At 40.8% G+C, this 14740-nt stretch overlaps 1 protein-coding gene across 2 annotated transcripts in view; it reads right to left on the bottom strand.

Moving 5' to 3' along the window:
• Positions 1 to 636: 636 nt before the first annotated feature.
• Positions 637 to 14740, bottom strand: part of Cab39 (calcium binding protein 39) — an 84882-nt gene continuing 70778 nt past the window's right edge. For both annotated transcript variants that reach the window (XM_020184147.2, XM_074071988.1), the window contains 4 exons: positions 10810 to 10869; positions 7316 to 7381; positions 3889 to 4032; positions 637 to 3231 (listed from right to left, as the gene is read on the bottom strand). In XM_020184147.2, the coding sequence (XP_020039736.1) occupies positions 3043 to 3231; positions 3889 to 4032; positions 7316 to 7381; positions 10810 to 10869 (459 nt within the window). In that variant the 3' untranslated portion in view covers positions 637 to 3042. The remainder of the gene's footprint in view (positions 3232 to 3888; positions 4033 to 7315; positions 7382 to 10809; positions 10870 to 14740) is intronic.

The following is a 14740-nucleotide window of genomic DNA, read 5'->3' as shown; positions in this document are numbered from 1 at the left end:
AGTGGGTATGGTCACCCTTGGAATCACAGAGTCATTATGACTCAGTGGGACCCTGTTTTTTAGGGATCTACAACACACAGCAGATGAATTACTCTGCAGAAATGGGAGTAAGATGCTGTCATTCAGAGGAAGGTTTCTGGCAAAGAGCATGCCTCCTGCACTGCCAGAGAATGGCGAGCTCACTTACTGATCAGGGCTAAAAGTTGAGAGCAGGGTTGTGCACAGGAAGGAAGATCATAGACCAGGCAGCTCTCAGATGACACTTGGCGCCCAGCACCCTCAGTTCTCACCTCGCTCTCAGTTCACTCTAGCAACATGTAAATCTTTCTAATAAGCAGTCAGCCTCGCTGTGGAGTGCTAATGATATAGGGATGGCAGAACCAAAGAGCAGATCTACTCCCCAGAGGTTAGGGTCTAAAACAATGGTGCTAGCGTAAGGTGGGATGGCACTGAGGAACAAGGGAAAGTGACACGACAGAAACCAGATTATGCCACAATGCACACCATGGCGGGGTGGGCGGAGGGGGAAGTGAGAACTGCATTTTTAATGTATAAAATCTTGAACAGGGAAAAAGAGGAGTGTGTTTCCCACTCAGTTTGTGGAAAAAATCCAAACGACATCAAGAAGACAGACAATGCTGTTTCTCCAAAATTTTATTTTAATTTAAATTACAGGGCCAGCCAGATATTCTGATAAGAAATTCAGTTTTCCTCAGGTGAAAGGAAATGCTTCCATGGCATTGTTAACAACTGTATACATCTCTACTTTTTTTGAAGGGTTAAAAAAAAAAATCACATTTAAGTAGAATTAAACCTTTGTAACACAAAAAGAAACCACCTCCAGTATAATAGTTTTGGTAATATGACTGCACTGAATGATCGCAATGTCAAATGCAATTCTGCAACTTTGAATGTTTTCACATTGTGCTGTTCAAAATCAAAACCCAGAAAGTGTTACCTATCTTCAGCTTCCTATACACTAGTAACACAAACATCTGCTCTGACATGCTGCACCCCACTGTCTTCCACATAAAAGGCTATAGTGCTACCTGGTAATTGCCAAGGTGGAAGTGTTTTGTTGTTTAAAGTTCTAAGAACTAGTTGACGAGGAAGCATTTCTTCCACTTGGTGTAATGACTGGTTTTACACCAATCCAGACCCACAGCACTAGACCACCAGAACCAGGATGCTCATCACAGCCGAGCCTGCCTTCCCACACAGCAGAGATATTTTCTTTCTGAGATCAGAGTGCTTTCTCTACTTCCAGTAGAGAACACAAATTATTTCATATACATTCTTATAAAGACAGTCCCAGGAGAACCAATTATTGTAGACTGTCACTTAAATTAAATTAAACATATTTAAATTAAAATACAGACAGGTTTTCTGGAGTTTTTTTTTTTAAACTCATGTTCCTTGAAGGAAACCTTAAAATCTGCTAAAACATCAATCAGGAGGCTTATTTTACTGGCTGATAAATAATTCAATTAGTAAGAGAGGCTAGCCAAGAATAATGATCATAAATCCTTTAATCAGCTATAGCCATGCTGACTTGAACTGGCAAACTCCGATTGGTGAGTTGTTAGCTGCGATCTGTGTATCACTGAGATGAAAGACACCATTCTAGTAACTTTACGAAGATACAGTCTAGGAGACATTGTTCTGCTGTGGTCACAGTCACAAAAAAGTGGTGCAAAATCAGTTACTTTATAAATACTGATAATTTGCAGCATTAAGGAACAGGATATTAAAAAAAATACATTTCCCCTAGGACACCTATGACTAGGGACTCTTCTTTTCCTAAGAGAAGCTGAAGTTTTAATTACTCAGTTTCACAACTATTGTACTGGATTACGTATTCTAAGAAAGAAAGGGTGTTCTACAGAGGTCCCCCGCACACACAAAGAATCAGCATTAATTTAGCATAATCAGTATCATTCATAAATCTGGCAAACTTATGACTTATCTTAAATGAATAAGGCCGATATTATGCAGGAAAGTGAAGCGGACTGAGTTCCAGTTCTGTAGTTCCGCCTACAATGGCACCCCAGTAGGTAACTAAACACAAAGGATTGGTTTATTTTTTCTTTTAATGCTGTGATCCTTAAATGTTAGATCAGCATTTTCATGTGATCTGAAGTATTTCAATTACAGATGAGCATTCATTTTTTTTTTTTTGCAAAAACTCAGTATTAGGTAATAGTTACATACTACTGCAATAACATTCCTCTGCTGTACAAATTAAACCATTTAAAAGAAATGACCATTCTAAGAATTATATACAAAAGACACCTGTAAGCAGTGCTGAAATGAAATGCAAGGTGCCGTTGCTAGCTCTACTGTCTTAAAATACCTTCAAAAAGTAAAATTAACAAACACCCTTCAAGGTATCCAGGTTCGTAAGTCTCAAAAAAATCAAATGTCAAAAAGCTCTAGAAAGCTGTGAAAAGCATATGTACATCTTCCTTCCAGCCTTATGAAGCTTCACTTTCCAGAAGTTGCTGTTTCAGTATAGATTTGTTTGTATGTCAACTTTCTCTGTCCCCAAAGCCCACATCACGGCTACCACTCCCCTCCGACCTCTGATTTTAAAGGCGCTGCACGTGCCAGCTTCCTCCAGCGAGGGCAGATGATCGACACAGGGTTCCAGGTGTGCGCAGGCCACACTGCATGCAGATCTCCATCACAGGGAACAAAAATGCGTGGGATTAGCTTGATGACATCGACGCTCTCTCCCCTACACCACTCTCATCCATACATTTGCCTTTGTGAACCCAGTCATGTTCAGAATTCCTGTAGCAAACAGTCTCTGAATTCTGAAATGACGCAAAAATCAAGGAAAAGCCACGTGCGCTCTAGTACGCAAGCAGCAGCCACTATGCTCTCCAACCTGGACTGAAAAACAAAAAGGTAAAATGAAAAACCGTTCACTTAACAGCAGATTAGCAGTAATGTTCCTCGGGAATTGATAAGAGTGCCTGATGCTGAATAGCTAACAGCAGATGCTGACTTTGGATTTAGTATTGTAGGTGTTTATTGGAATTAGGCTTCTTGCTGAGCTGGCCTCTTCAAATCCCGGATCTGTTTAACTAAATAGGTCTTCTCGTCATTGAACTGCTCGTCCTCGGTCCTGTCGTTCTGGAACTTGCTGAGGAACTCGATGAGTTTGGTCTGGTTCTTGAGGAGGATGTCCAGGATAGGTTGTGTCTTGTTGGGATTGGCCACGAACACCTGCCCAAAAGGAACTCATGTCAGTCAAAGAAAGAACACGACACCCACCCACTGCACTCCCAGGGCAGGAGGTACAGTCAGGGCAATCGGTTTTTGCTTTAGTAGAGCTTATTTCACACTATATGGAGAAATAATAACTCCGTCTTTTAGCCAAGTTCATTCTGCCATCCCAGAAACACAGCAGTTAGTACTAATTATAAACTTTGGTTTTAGAATAAAATGAGCAAAAATTATTTGTGGGCACAGGAGGTCAAATTAGATTTTAAGACTCTAATCCTCCATGGAAAACACTAAGACATGCTTTTAGCAGGGTGTGGTGGCACAACCCGGCAATCCCAGCCCTCAGCAGGCTATGGCAGGAGGATCCTGAGTTTGCAATCAGCCTGGGGCTATGTAGTGAGAGACCCTGTCTCAAAAACAAAACAAATACTTTTATTCTGCAATGAATAATCTACACTGAAAGATAAATGGTACTCCTTCATACCTACACTTTCTTTGTTCCCAAACTGTACGTCTTGTTTTCAGGTTTTTCTGCTTGACTGTTCCTCACAAAAATGAAAACTTGACTGAATTGGATCATTTAGATTTCCAAAATGAGGCTAACAAAATGAGAATAATTCTGAAGGAAAATACTGTTTATGGCTTGCATAACTCTACCTTGAAAACGTGAAAGGCTTCAAATTGGATGTTGCGACTTTTGTCTCGTAGAAGATTCATCATTAATTTGAGGTTCTCAGGTTTACTGATGTATTTTGTCATAATTGTGAAGTTGTGTCTATCTAACAGTAGTTCACCGAGAAGCTGAGAAGACAATTAAACATTTGCTCTTATACTGTTATTAAGATTTAAAGCAAATCTGAAGTTTAAAAAATAATTCATTTTGCATAATCATTTTCAAGCACAGAATCATCATTTTCAAGCACAGAATATTAGCAGGCACTCAAAAACCAGATGAATTGACTGAAGTACAGCAGTGAAGTGCCATCTCCCCTCTGCCTCTCTCTCAACCACCCACATGTGTCACGCATCAAGATAGTGGCCAGATGGGAAGGTGACCAGGAAGTAGTGAAGAGGTCTGGGTAGAGATGAACCAATTTGGGTTGTAACACACTTGTACGTGGAAGCAATGCTAGGAATCTCTCTGTATACCCATCTTTATCTCAAGCTAGAAAAATGCCATGTCTTTCTTATTATTGCTTGTTTTCAACAAAATCGGAGAAAAGGGCAGAGCAGGTTCTGCCTGGAATAAATGAATAAACAATAATAATTAAAAAAAGATAGTGGCCAGTATGATGCTGCTGAGAGCATAAGACACACCTGGCCCAGGATCTGTCAGAATCTACTCTTTAAATGTTTGTGTTAACGCACTGAAAAGAAACCACAGGCTGGGTGCCAGTGGCTCAGGCCTGTAATCCTAGCTACACAGGAGGCAGGGATCAGGAGGATCGCTGTCAGTGCACATCTCTGCCCTTCAGCTTGAGCAAATAGTTTTTAAGACCCTATCTCAAAAGTACCCAACACACACACAAAAAAAAGGCTGCAGTGGCTCAAGTGGTAGAGCACCTGCCTAGCAAGCTTGAGGCCCTGAGTTCAAGACCCAATACTACTAAAATAAAAACTAGAAAAAAAAAAGAAGAAAAGAAAAGAAAGTACAAAGTTGGATGTGGTACTGTGTGCCTGTAATCCCACCTAGTTGGGAGGCTGAGGCAGGAGGATCTTGAGTTCAAGGCCAGCCTGGGGAACTTAAGAGAGACTTTCAAAACAACAAAAAATACCTAAGAAAATGGTCAGAAGAAAAGCTACTGGTAATTCCTGTTAACAAGTCTTAGTTTAATTAAAAAAAATTTTTTTTCCAGGAAGAAGGGTTTTGTGTCTAAAGATTCCCATAAGCTTCACCAAAGTGACAAGAAAAGGCTTACTACAAAAGTGAGTATTCTTCTGTTCCTTCTTCAGAAAAGTATCCAGAAGACAATCCTCATTATCACCAATGACATCAAGAAGCTAAAAACATCTGTGTTTACTTCAGGACTTACTGATTTGTGTAGAGCTGATTATACCACACAATCCCATAATGGTGAAGTTACCAGTACTTTTTCTACATTTTCCTCCAGTGTGCAGGCTGTGCACCCTGTGGGGAATAGGCATCAAGCCACCATCTTGTGGACTTGCAACCTTAAGCAAGTTCCTTAACTTCTCTGTGCTTTAGCTTCATCAAGTGAACAAATGGGATGGGAAGTATGGTCTGCATCTTATGAGGCATTACAAGAGTCAAGAGCACACAATGGACCTGAGCCTTCAGAGATGTGGGGTGAGGTCCAAGGGAAGGAAATGCACACACAGAGCCACTGTGCCTCAATGGTATGTAATGCTTTCTGTTGCTTCTTTTCTGGTTTCTGGCTATAGTCTAGCTATAAGACATTTCCAGATAAATAAAAAAAATGCTGTTGTGTAAGAAAACAAATTTATTCTACTTAGAATTTAGAAAGAATTTATATGAAGAACTCAAAAGCTCAGATAGGCTTCACATCAATCTGAGTCACGACAGTTATAAAATTTCAAGGTGAGAAGCACCCTGTAAATGTTCTTGTGAAAACTCAAAAGTTGGTATTGTGTGAAAATTTATAGCTTTCATAGAATTCATTTTCTGTCATAGACACCAAAGAAAATCTGAAAAGATGACTGGCAACTCTAAATTTCTTTGGACACAAAAACAAAAAATTTGAAGTTTTATACAGTAAATATAAATTTGCTGGCAAAATAAATAAATGCCAATGTGGCTGCAAGAAAAGGGTACAAATTAAAATTCATCTTGTTGGTGCTGAGAACTGCCCCTGTTGGATTCAAGGTGGCGCAGCACTAAGACAGACAACAGGAATGAATGGCTTACAAAGGCAGTCTGGAGCATCCTTTTCATGTTGGCGAATTCCGAATGGCAGAAGGGTCTCAAAAGCATTTCTTTTTATCCAAGCCATCCAAGAATCCAAAATTTAGTCAAAGGTTTTTGGTTTATTAATAAATTCACCCCTCCCTTGAAAAGAGGTACTGGCCCTGGGAACCACAATCCTAGACAATCCTGCCTGGCACCTGGCTCCCTAAGCTGTGCACGTGTGTGTCACCACTAGGGAGAGAGCAAGGTGTGTGGGTCCTTTGAGGATCACAGAGGAGAAAAGCCACAGGAACCTCTACTCTAGCATATAAGGTAGCAAGGGGGAGAAGCTGTCTCCAACAGCTTTCAGAACTCTCCAAGGTTCCCTAAGAAGAAAGGACTGTTCTTATCAGTCATTGCAACAAAAGACAACCATCTAGTCAGAAAATGTGGAGATGGGAACTAGGGCAAGTTATGGATCCAGCATTGGATGAGAGGATGGCTAGGAGGTTAGGTCCCTGACATGGCAGTGAATAGAAAGCAGGCCTGTTAGTAGTGACCTGTGGCTGGTCAGATGGAAGGACTCCACTAGAAATTTGCATGGTAGAGAGCATTCTCCTTCCACAGAAGATAAGGTCTTTAAGAGAGATTTCCCCATAGCAGAAAGGGGCAGAAAGAATGGAGTCTTGATCAATATGAATTCAGACACCTCAGATGGCAGGAACTCTTGTTGGAATAGAATTTAAAATGGATCTCACAAAACATTTAAATGGAATTATGATTTTTTTCTGTAAATCCTTTGTGATTCCATCTATAAGTCCTATCAAGACCACTTACAGAATCAGAGTAATGATGGTAGGTATGTAATTCTTATTACACAAGGTAAGAATTTCCTAGGGGTGGGGTGGTGTGGGGTGTGGTATGTGTGTGTCTGTGTCTATGTGTGTGTGTTGAGTGTTAATAAACTTTTTCTGCAAAGGGCCACACAGTAAAGAATCTTTGCAGGCCATACCGTCTCTGGGTCCACCATTTAAATATGTTGCTGCAGCCCAAAACTACACACAGACCACTGTCAAACCCTGTTCCCTTCTACAGAAATCCTGACTGTGGACAAATGTATTTCTCCCCAAAAGTTTGCAACCCATATCAGCATATCTCCCTTTCCCAAATCCAAACTTCAAATATATAGTGAAGAGAAATAAATGACACAAGTCATACCTTCAGTGACTGTCTCTTTGTCACATAATTTTCTGAATGAAGTAGCTTCTCATATTCACTGAAAAACTAAGAGACAAGAAAACATATATTAGGATTGTTTAAGAAAAAGACAGGTAGAGAACACGACAAAGTTTGAGGACAGATGCCTAATGCACAAAGGCCAGTGGGCACCCAAGTTCTCCTGCTGCCACTGTTTTCACAGCTTCCTCTGAAGCCCACAGAGGCCCTCGGTGTCTGATCCCTCCAGGCTCCATCCAGCCAGGCCCAGAGACGCTTCTGATTAAGTCCGCTCTATCACCTCTAACTCTATCTGCAAAACACAACACCCTTTCCCCCACGATTTCCCAACAGTCGAATTAGCACGCAATACCTTGTGTTAGATTAGAAAATCCGTATTTATATAAACAAGGACTCAAGTTGTCTAAAGCACAACTACAAAGAGAAAAGTTAACTTGTTCTTTCAATTTATCAAGCAAGGACAGAGAATAATTAGCAAGCTTAAGAGAGGAGAAATACAACACCATGGTAAGTAACTAGAGGTTGTAGAGAAGGTGAGATTTAAGGCTCCAACCTGAAGGAGGAGAGCAATTTCCTTAAGAAACAGGGAGGAGGAGATACTCCCAGGAGACAAAAAAGGAAGGGTACAGGCTGAGGGAAGAGAAGACCTGGAGAATGAACAATGCTGCAAAGCTGAGAGGCAACGAGAGTTCACCAGATCTGATCTTCAAAGTGGCGGTACTAACAAGAACATGTCACAGGAATGGTAAGGGGTAGCAGCCATTAAAGCAGGGAGGCAGGAATGAAAGCAGTGGGTATGCGGGGCCACGGCTGTCCTTTAAGCTCTTAGATCAGTTTTAAGGTTGTGTGTGCTGCATACTTTCCTTCTTTCTTGTTTGTTTGTTTATGGATAGGTTTAATATGTTCCAAAAGTTTGCAGAGGTAGTATGGCTCTGTCTGATACTGGTGCTTTATTGAGGCTTTTCAATGGTTGTGGTGGGTGTTGTGTCATTTGCCTGTGAGAAAACCATTTGTGCCTTCACTTTAAAAGTCTTTTTTTTTTGGCAGCATTGGGGTTTGAACTCAGGGCTTCACTCTTGCTAGGTTCTATGTGCATTCACTTTATGATGGGTCCTCACTAGCCACTCATTTGTGACATAGAGCAGGGATTGGCAAACCTTAGTTTTATAAATAGTTTTGACAGAGGCCCCACAGCCCACAAAGCCTCAAACAAGGGCTAACCAAGAAGTGCTAACATGCGAGGAAGAGATGGGTGACCATCTACTTAGTGTGCAAGCGAGTTACACTGCTCTTTTCAGAAAAGGCTGCTGACCCTCCCTTCTCTTTAACCACTAAACTGATGATAAAAGCAACCGAATCCACCTTCAATCAGTGACATGTGCACCTCAAGTTCTTAACAGAAATGCAAGATTTTCTGCAGCATAATTCTTAGGATAAATGTGATTGCAAAAGATCATGTAGTCTATGTTTTCTTCCATAGGTTAGATACTCTCTGTGGATCAGGACAGGAGACACCCTCCCCACCCCCCCATTTGGGCCCCTCAAAGGCTCGCTTTTGGCTGAACATTGCGTTCACTGCAGACACTGCATCATGACACTGCAGTCTGACTCCCATTTAAGAATGGCAACGGGAGAAACATGCTTCAGGTTCTGGTGCTAGAAAATGCTGTTTCTTCCAAGCAACCAGAATATATTATACTTTACAAATATTTTCAACTTTTAATTGGTTGTTTTCCTCCATGCTTTGATTATCAGAAAACTGAGAGCCAAAGTGTTGAGTCAATGCATTCTTATGTAACAACCTCACCTCTGGCCTTAATGTGTACACACTACTCCCCCATCTCCCTTAGACCTGGCTGCACTGTACATTTCTCTAAGTTGCCTTGCAAATATTTTTCTAAAATTCTATTAACTGATGTCACCTATTAGTAATATGTAGGGAACTATTTTACTGTAACATTAAACAGATTTCACTGCCTACAATAAATTTCTTGAAGATCGGCTAGTCTGTATCTTTGGGGTCTTTAACGAAGACACCCACAGTGTTAAAAAGTGTTGAGACATAATAAAAGAGCTAATGCTTGCTAAATGCTTATTGTGCTTAGCACCATCTCCTGGGCTTTAGATCCAGGCCCCACACCTCATGTTACAAGCTCACCTAATCCTCACAATACCCCAGGAGGCGGACACTTACTGGAGACTGAAGAAGGCAGAGTGAGTAAAGGCAGTGGCCTGAGGTCTTAGTAGCCCATCCTAGGACTGGCACTTGAGGCCAGACCCAGGCAGTATGATATTAAAGCCCATGTTTCTAACTACTGTAAAAATGCACTAATGAGATGACACAGTAGCCATTTTTAACAAACAACAAAAAGAAACATATCCATATTCAAATATACATGGGCAGAAATAAAAATACAGGACCAGCAATGTTTAAGTCACTTATGAGGCTGTTTATGAGGGGCCTGATAGGCACTCAGCATTGTGCTATGCTGCTGATGGGAGTGGGGTCTGGGAAACAGCAGGAGAAAGAACACAAAAGAATGAGGAAGTGTAGATTTTTTCCACCAAGAATGTCATAATTCAGTTGAACAGGAAAGCAAACAATGAAATATTAATAATACTTTAGCTCTCAAAGATTCAAACTACTGGTGGAAGAACTAAAGCCAAATCTGGTGGGATAGATGGAATTTTAAGTGGATTGTTCTTACTCTAATTTCTCTAATACTGATCAGATCTTGAACAATGTGTGGTGAAACTACTGTGGCAAAAGGAAGTGCCGGGGCATTGTGGGAAGCCTTCTAGAGGAAAGCAGAATGGCGTGTGGTGGAGGAGAACACAGGCACTGCAGCCTGAGGAGTGGTCGTGTGGCTTGAAGGGAACCAAGTCATCAAAGCACTCAGAATCATTTACAAATCCCCGGGGGTCTCACCATTACCAGGGATGTCTGACACTGACTTGGAGCTGGAAGGGACCTTACCGATGGGCTAGTCCAATGTCCTCATTTTACAATAAGAGAGGACTTCTAAGTCCCCAAGTGGTAAGTGCCTTGGCCACAAAGGAGTTACAGTGAAGCAGAAGCAGAGCCGGGCTGCTCGAATCCTAAAAGCTGCTGCCTCCCTTTCTATGTGTATGCAGCACTGATGGAAAAGGAAGGAAAAGGTGAAACGTCAGACAACAATTCTCCTTTCATCTTAACTGTATTATCACTCAGCAGCAAAATGTCTACTTTCCTCTTCTAAAGTAAGAAAAGACGCAAAGGGCAGTGTGTCAATCAAAAAAGATCAAATTCTGCTTTTGACCAAGTAGCCCTCCCTATAGCACTCTCTACATTGTTTCCCTAGAGATAGGATTAGCACACCATTTGCAAATATTATATAGTCAAAGTCAATATTCTGATACAAAATCTAAGTTAGATCTTTCATTTCTGATATCAAATGTTACAATTTGTTATTTAAAATAACATTTCACATACTTACTCGATCATAATGTTGTTCCAAAAATTCGGCACTGAGTAATTTATGTCTTGTAAGTAAATCCTAGAAAAACAAAAATTTTATTTTTTTAACAGGTGTTCTTCAATAAAGGTCTTTTAGAGAAGAGAATTCTAAAACATTCCATGCCATTTTACCTGATAAAAACCACTGTTAAACCATTGCTAAACACTATTTAAGATATGAGCATAAATTGTACTGAAAATGTTAATTTTTTCTGAAAGCATATAAAATCAGTAATTTGAAATCACAGTTTTAATGATTATGATAAGACATGGATCTGTAATTCTTAGAATAAGACATTAAAAAACAAATGTAAAAGTCAATAGAAACATAAACTAAAGCAAAGGGAGTAGGAAGTGAACTAGAAATAACAGTTGTCCTGAAATGTCAAACAGAATGCTGGGCCTGTTCAGTGCTCCTAGTGGAGAAAGATGAAACTTCTTTTATTAAAATAGTGGGGGTTCTATTCTCCTCTTCCTAAATTCAATTATGTTCACTTTTAAATCTAATGTGGTCTTTTTTCAACGATGGAATGTTTTTTTTAACAGCTCATCATACTATATATCTTTGTTTTTCCAAGCAAGTAAACAGAATATTATAAAAATGTGTCCAATTCTGATTATGAAATAGTTTATGCCTCATCCCAGGAAACAACTCATGGCTCATTTATTCATTGTTATGTATCAGGAAAAACTCTCGGTGCTGGGGCCTCAGAGACAAAAGGGTAAGATCTCTGTTTTAGGGCCCTACAAGTTAGCCATAGACTAGCTTTGGTCTTCCCAGGTGGGAAAGAGGGGAACATGTGACTGTAGGAATGCTCAGTCACTATCTGGTGAATTAATGAGTGAAGTTCCTTTAGCACCACTTACTAGAGAGGTTAGGTTAGTGCTAGCAATTCCTTCCTCTGAATCAACTTTCATTAACTTGTTGTATGCCTAAAGGTTGCATAGGTCACAATAAGCTAGTTAGTGGTGCCTGAAGTCGGTTGAAAGGTGATAGTGGCTGTGAAAAACACTCTAAGAAATGCTCCATGGTGAAACATGTGGGCAGCACTACAGCTCCAGTTTCCTTGTGGAGCTATGTCAGCTCTCTGAGAGTTGATCTGTCACCTACCTCCTGTTAACATTCTTCCTCAAAGGATACAGGCTTTCCCTCTGCCCTCAGTTACCTACTCCTTAGCTTTAGACCTCAATGTGGCACCACTTACTGACAAAACCCTGACTGGTGACCTGCTTGTGGGAATAAAGTGTCTCCTGTATTACTATCAGTTCCATAAACACAAGGTTTTTTTTTTTTTTTTTAACTAATCTTTGAGTACCTAGCACCTGCACTGCCCAGCACATTGTGAGAGGCTAATATTTAATAAATCAACAAATGAACCAGGAAAATCAGGCAACATGTTTGGAAAAAAATCCTATTAAGAAATCTTCAAGGTATGCTTTTAAGAAGGCTTCTGATCCCACCCCAAAGATTTATAGTCGTTCAAAATGCTGGATAGGGTATATCCATATTCTCTCATATAAATAGGGATGGCCAGGAAAACCCTATTTTCCCCCAAATTCCCCTTGAGGGATTAAACAGGCAGAATAAACCTGAGTTTATTTTGAGTATTCTTATAGGCAATAGTACCTTTACTCAAAGCTTCAGCAGAACTCTGATGCCCAATGTGGTTATAGTGGGGGACCTCTGCTTGACAGAGTGCTACAAGGCTTTTCCTCATGGGGCGAAAGATGAAGGTGGCAGAATGTCTATTATCATAGCACATTGGTAAGTGGAGTCAAGCGCAAAGTGTATCAACAGAGAAGGCAGCTACTGTATGCCTATGAGAGAGCACTCACCACCCTTTAGCCTATTACTGTGCTTGGTTTATGGCTAGTGTCTTCCTGTGAAGGTGCTGCAAGGGCAGGGTTTGTATATATATATATATATTGGTCATTGCCAAATCCCCAGAACCATAGAACACTGCCTGGAACACTACAGGCATACAGAAACTTGGTGAATGAACAAACGAATAAGTGAATTAAGACAGTGATGTGTCAGGATTGATACAAGTGTCACTTTTTTGTGGCTGAATCATTTGGAAGCAAGTCTGAAGAAGCACAGCCAAAGGAAACCACTGCTCATGTTCTGTCACAATGACAAAAGCGAACGGCTAGGAAGAGGGAACTTGACAGATGCCAGCTCTCAACTGCGGCTGAAGTCTTACGAGTGGGTAGGTGGAAAGTATCTACTCTATTAAGCAAAGGTCCTTGAGGTGTAACCACATTGGGCAACAGATTGGTACCGAAGAGCTGAGTAAAGGAACTATTCCCTGAATGCTATATCTCAGGCAAGAGCAAGAGGCTCACAATTGACTCATGCACAAAAAGGGAGACCCTCAACATTTCCCCATTTGTTTTTATCATCTGCAAACCAGGAGACGGTGGCCAATCTGGGAAACAAATCTCAATGGCCTTGGGATAGAAGGGATTGCAAAACAGGTGCTCTGATGCTGCTGAGGTAGGGAGCTGGGCCTCAATTCAGAGCAGGATGAACCCTCTTTGTTAAGAAAGACAGCCAGGGCCTAGGGTGGGGGAGAACTTCTACAGGAAAGGAGGAACAGCTGAGAGCCAGCACTGGAGGAAAAGGCTAATACTAACTAAGCTGAAAAAGAAGAAGAAAAGGCCTGGGACAGTACCCCCATCTACTGAGAGACAAGAAGGAACCTTAACTTGGTGACTGCTGATAAAAGCTTTGGAGAGAACATACCACCGGGGGCAGGGAGGGGTAGAAGCTAACAGAATAGCAAATGAAGGGTGATGGGCAAAGGGCAGGTAGTATCTGGTTAGCAATTTGCAAAATTTACAGCAGAGGAGAAAAAAATGATTTCTGACCACCCACTTATCTGAATTGCAGTATGAGTATATATGAGGCCCTGGTATAGCTTGGAGAAAAGCCAGGGATCATGTTCCAAGTCCAGCAGACAGAGCAGCCAACTTTCAGAAGGGACTGAATTTCAAAGCTTCCTAAAAGTTTTGAGTTTGGGCCCCAAATACCAGGTGACAAAGACCATCCTGAAGAAACAGTGTTATGTTGGGAAGATGGCTTGTCATCACAGGAAATAAATCATTTGGTTCCATTTCCTCCTTGATGCTTAATTATGTCCAAGGACAAAGAATTCACTTCTTCCACCATAGCAGTTCACCTCTGGAGCTCTTATAGTTAGAACGTTCTTTCTGTGCTAGAGTCCAAACCTACTCACAAGTTATTTTTCACAACTGCCAAGCTGACAGCATGGGTTTAATCTATTTCCTAGAAGTCTCACTGAAAATACAAGTAATGTATTTGCCATGTAAATGGCAAGTCCTGACCAAGTCCTTTCTTCTCCAGGCTAAATATGTCCTGAATGACAGGCTTCTGAATCCCCTCACCACCTACTGTCTTCTAGATGTCATGTACTTCTTTAGATACTGGTCTATCAATGTGTAGCACCTGGAATGGGACACATTTATGTGTGGTTACCTGGCAAGCTTTTTGTGGACTGAGCCCACTGATTTGCTCCTTAGGTTACACATGGAGCTTTGGGAGCAGCAGCATCAGACTGCTTAATTTCACTGAGGATATTAAAAATTTAGTTTATTCAGAGTGAGCTCTATAGTCAGTCTGCTGGATTCAAAGTCTGCCTTTCCCAACTGCTGTCTGACTCCACTTAACATCTCTAGGTTCAGTTTCCTCACCTACAAAGGAGATGACAGTAATACTTCCCTCATAGGAGTGACTATATTAAATTAATGATATTCTGGTAACTATTATACTTAGTAATTATTTTATTATTACTATTATTATGCCTTATTCCCTCATCCCACATTAATTAAGATTAATTAATTAATCTTGGGATCCACTGTTATTATTATCTTTCCCTTCATGTCTAGCA

Source organism: Castor canadensis, chromosome 4, assembly GCF_047511655.1.
Source record: "Castor canadensis chromosome 4, mCasCan1.hap1v2, whole genome shotgun sequence".
In the NCBI taxonomy this organism is placed as follows: Eukaryota; Metazoa; Chordata; class Mammalia; order Rodentia; family Castoridae; genus Castor; species Castor canadensis.
This window is presented reverse-complemented; position numbering and strand designations above follow the sequence as displayed.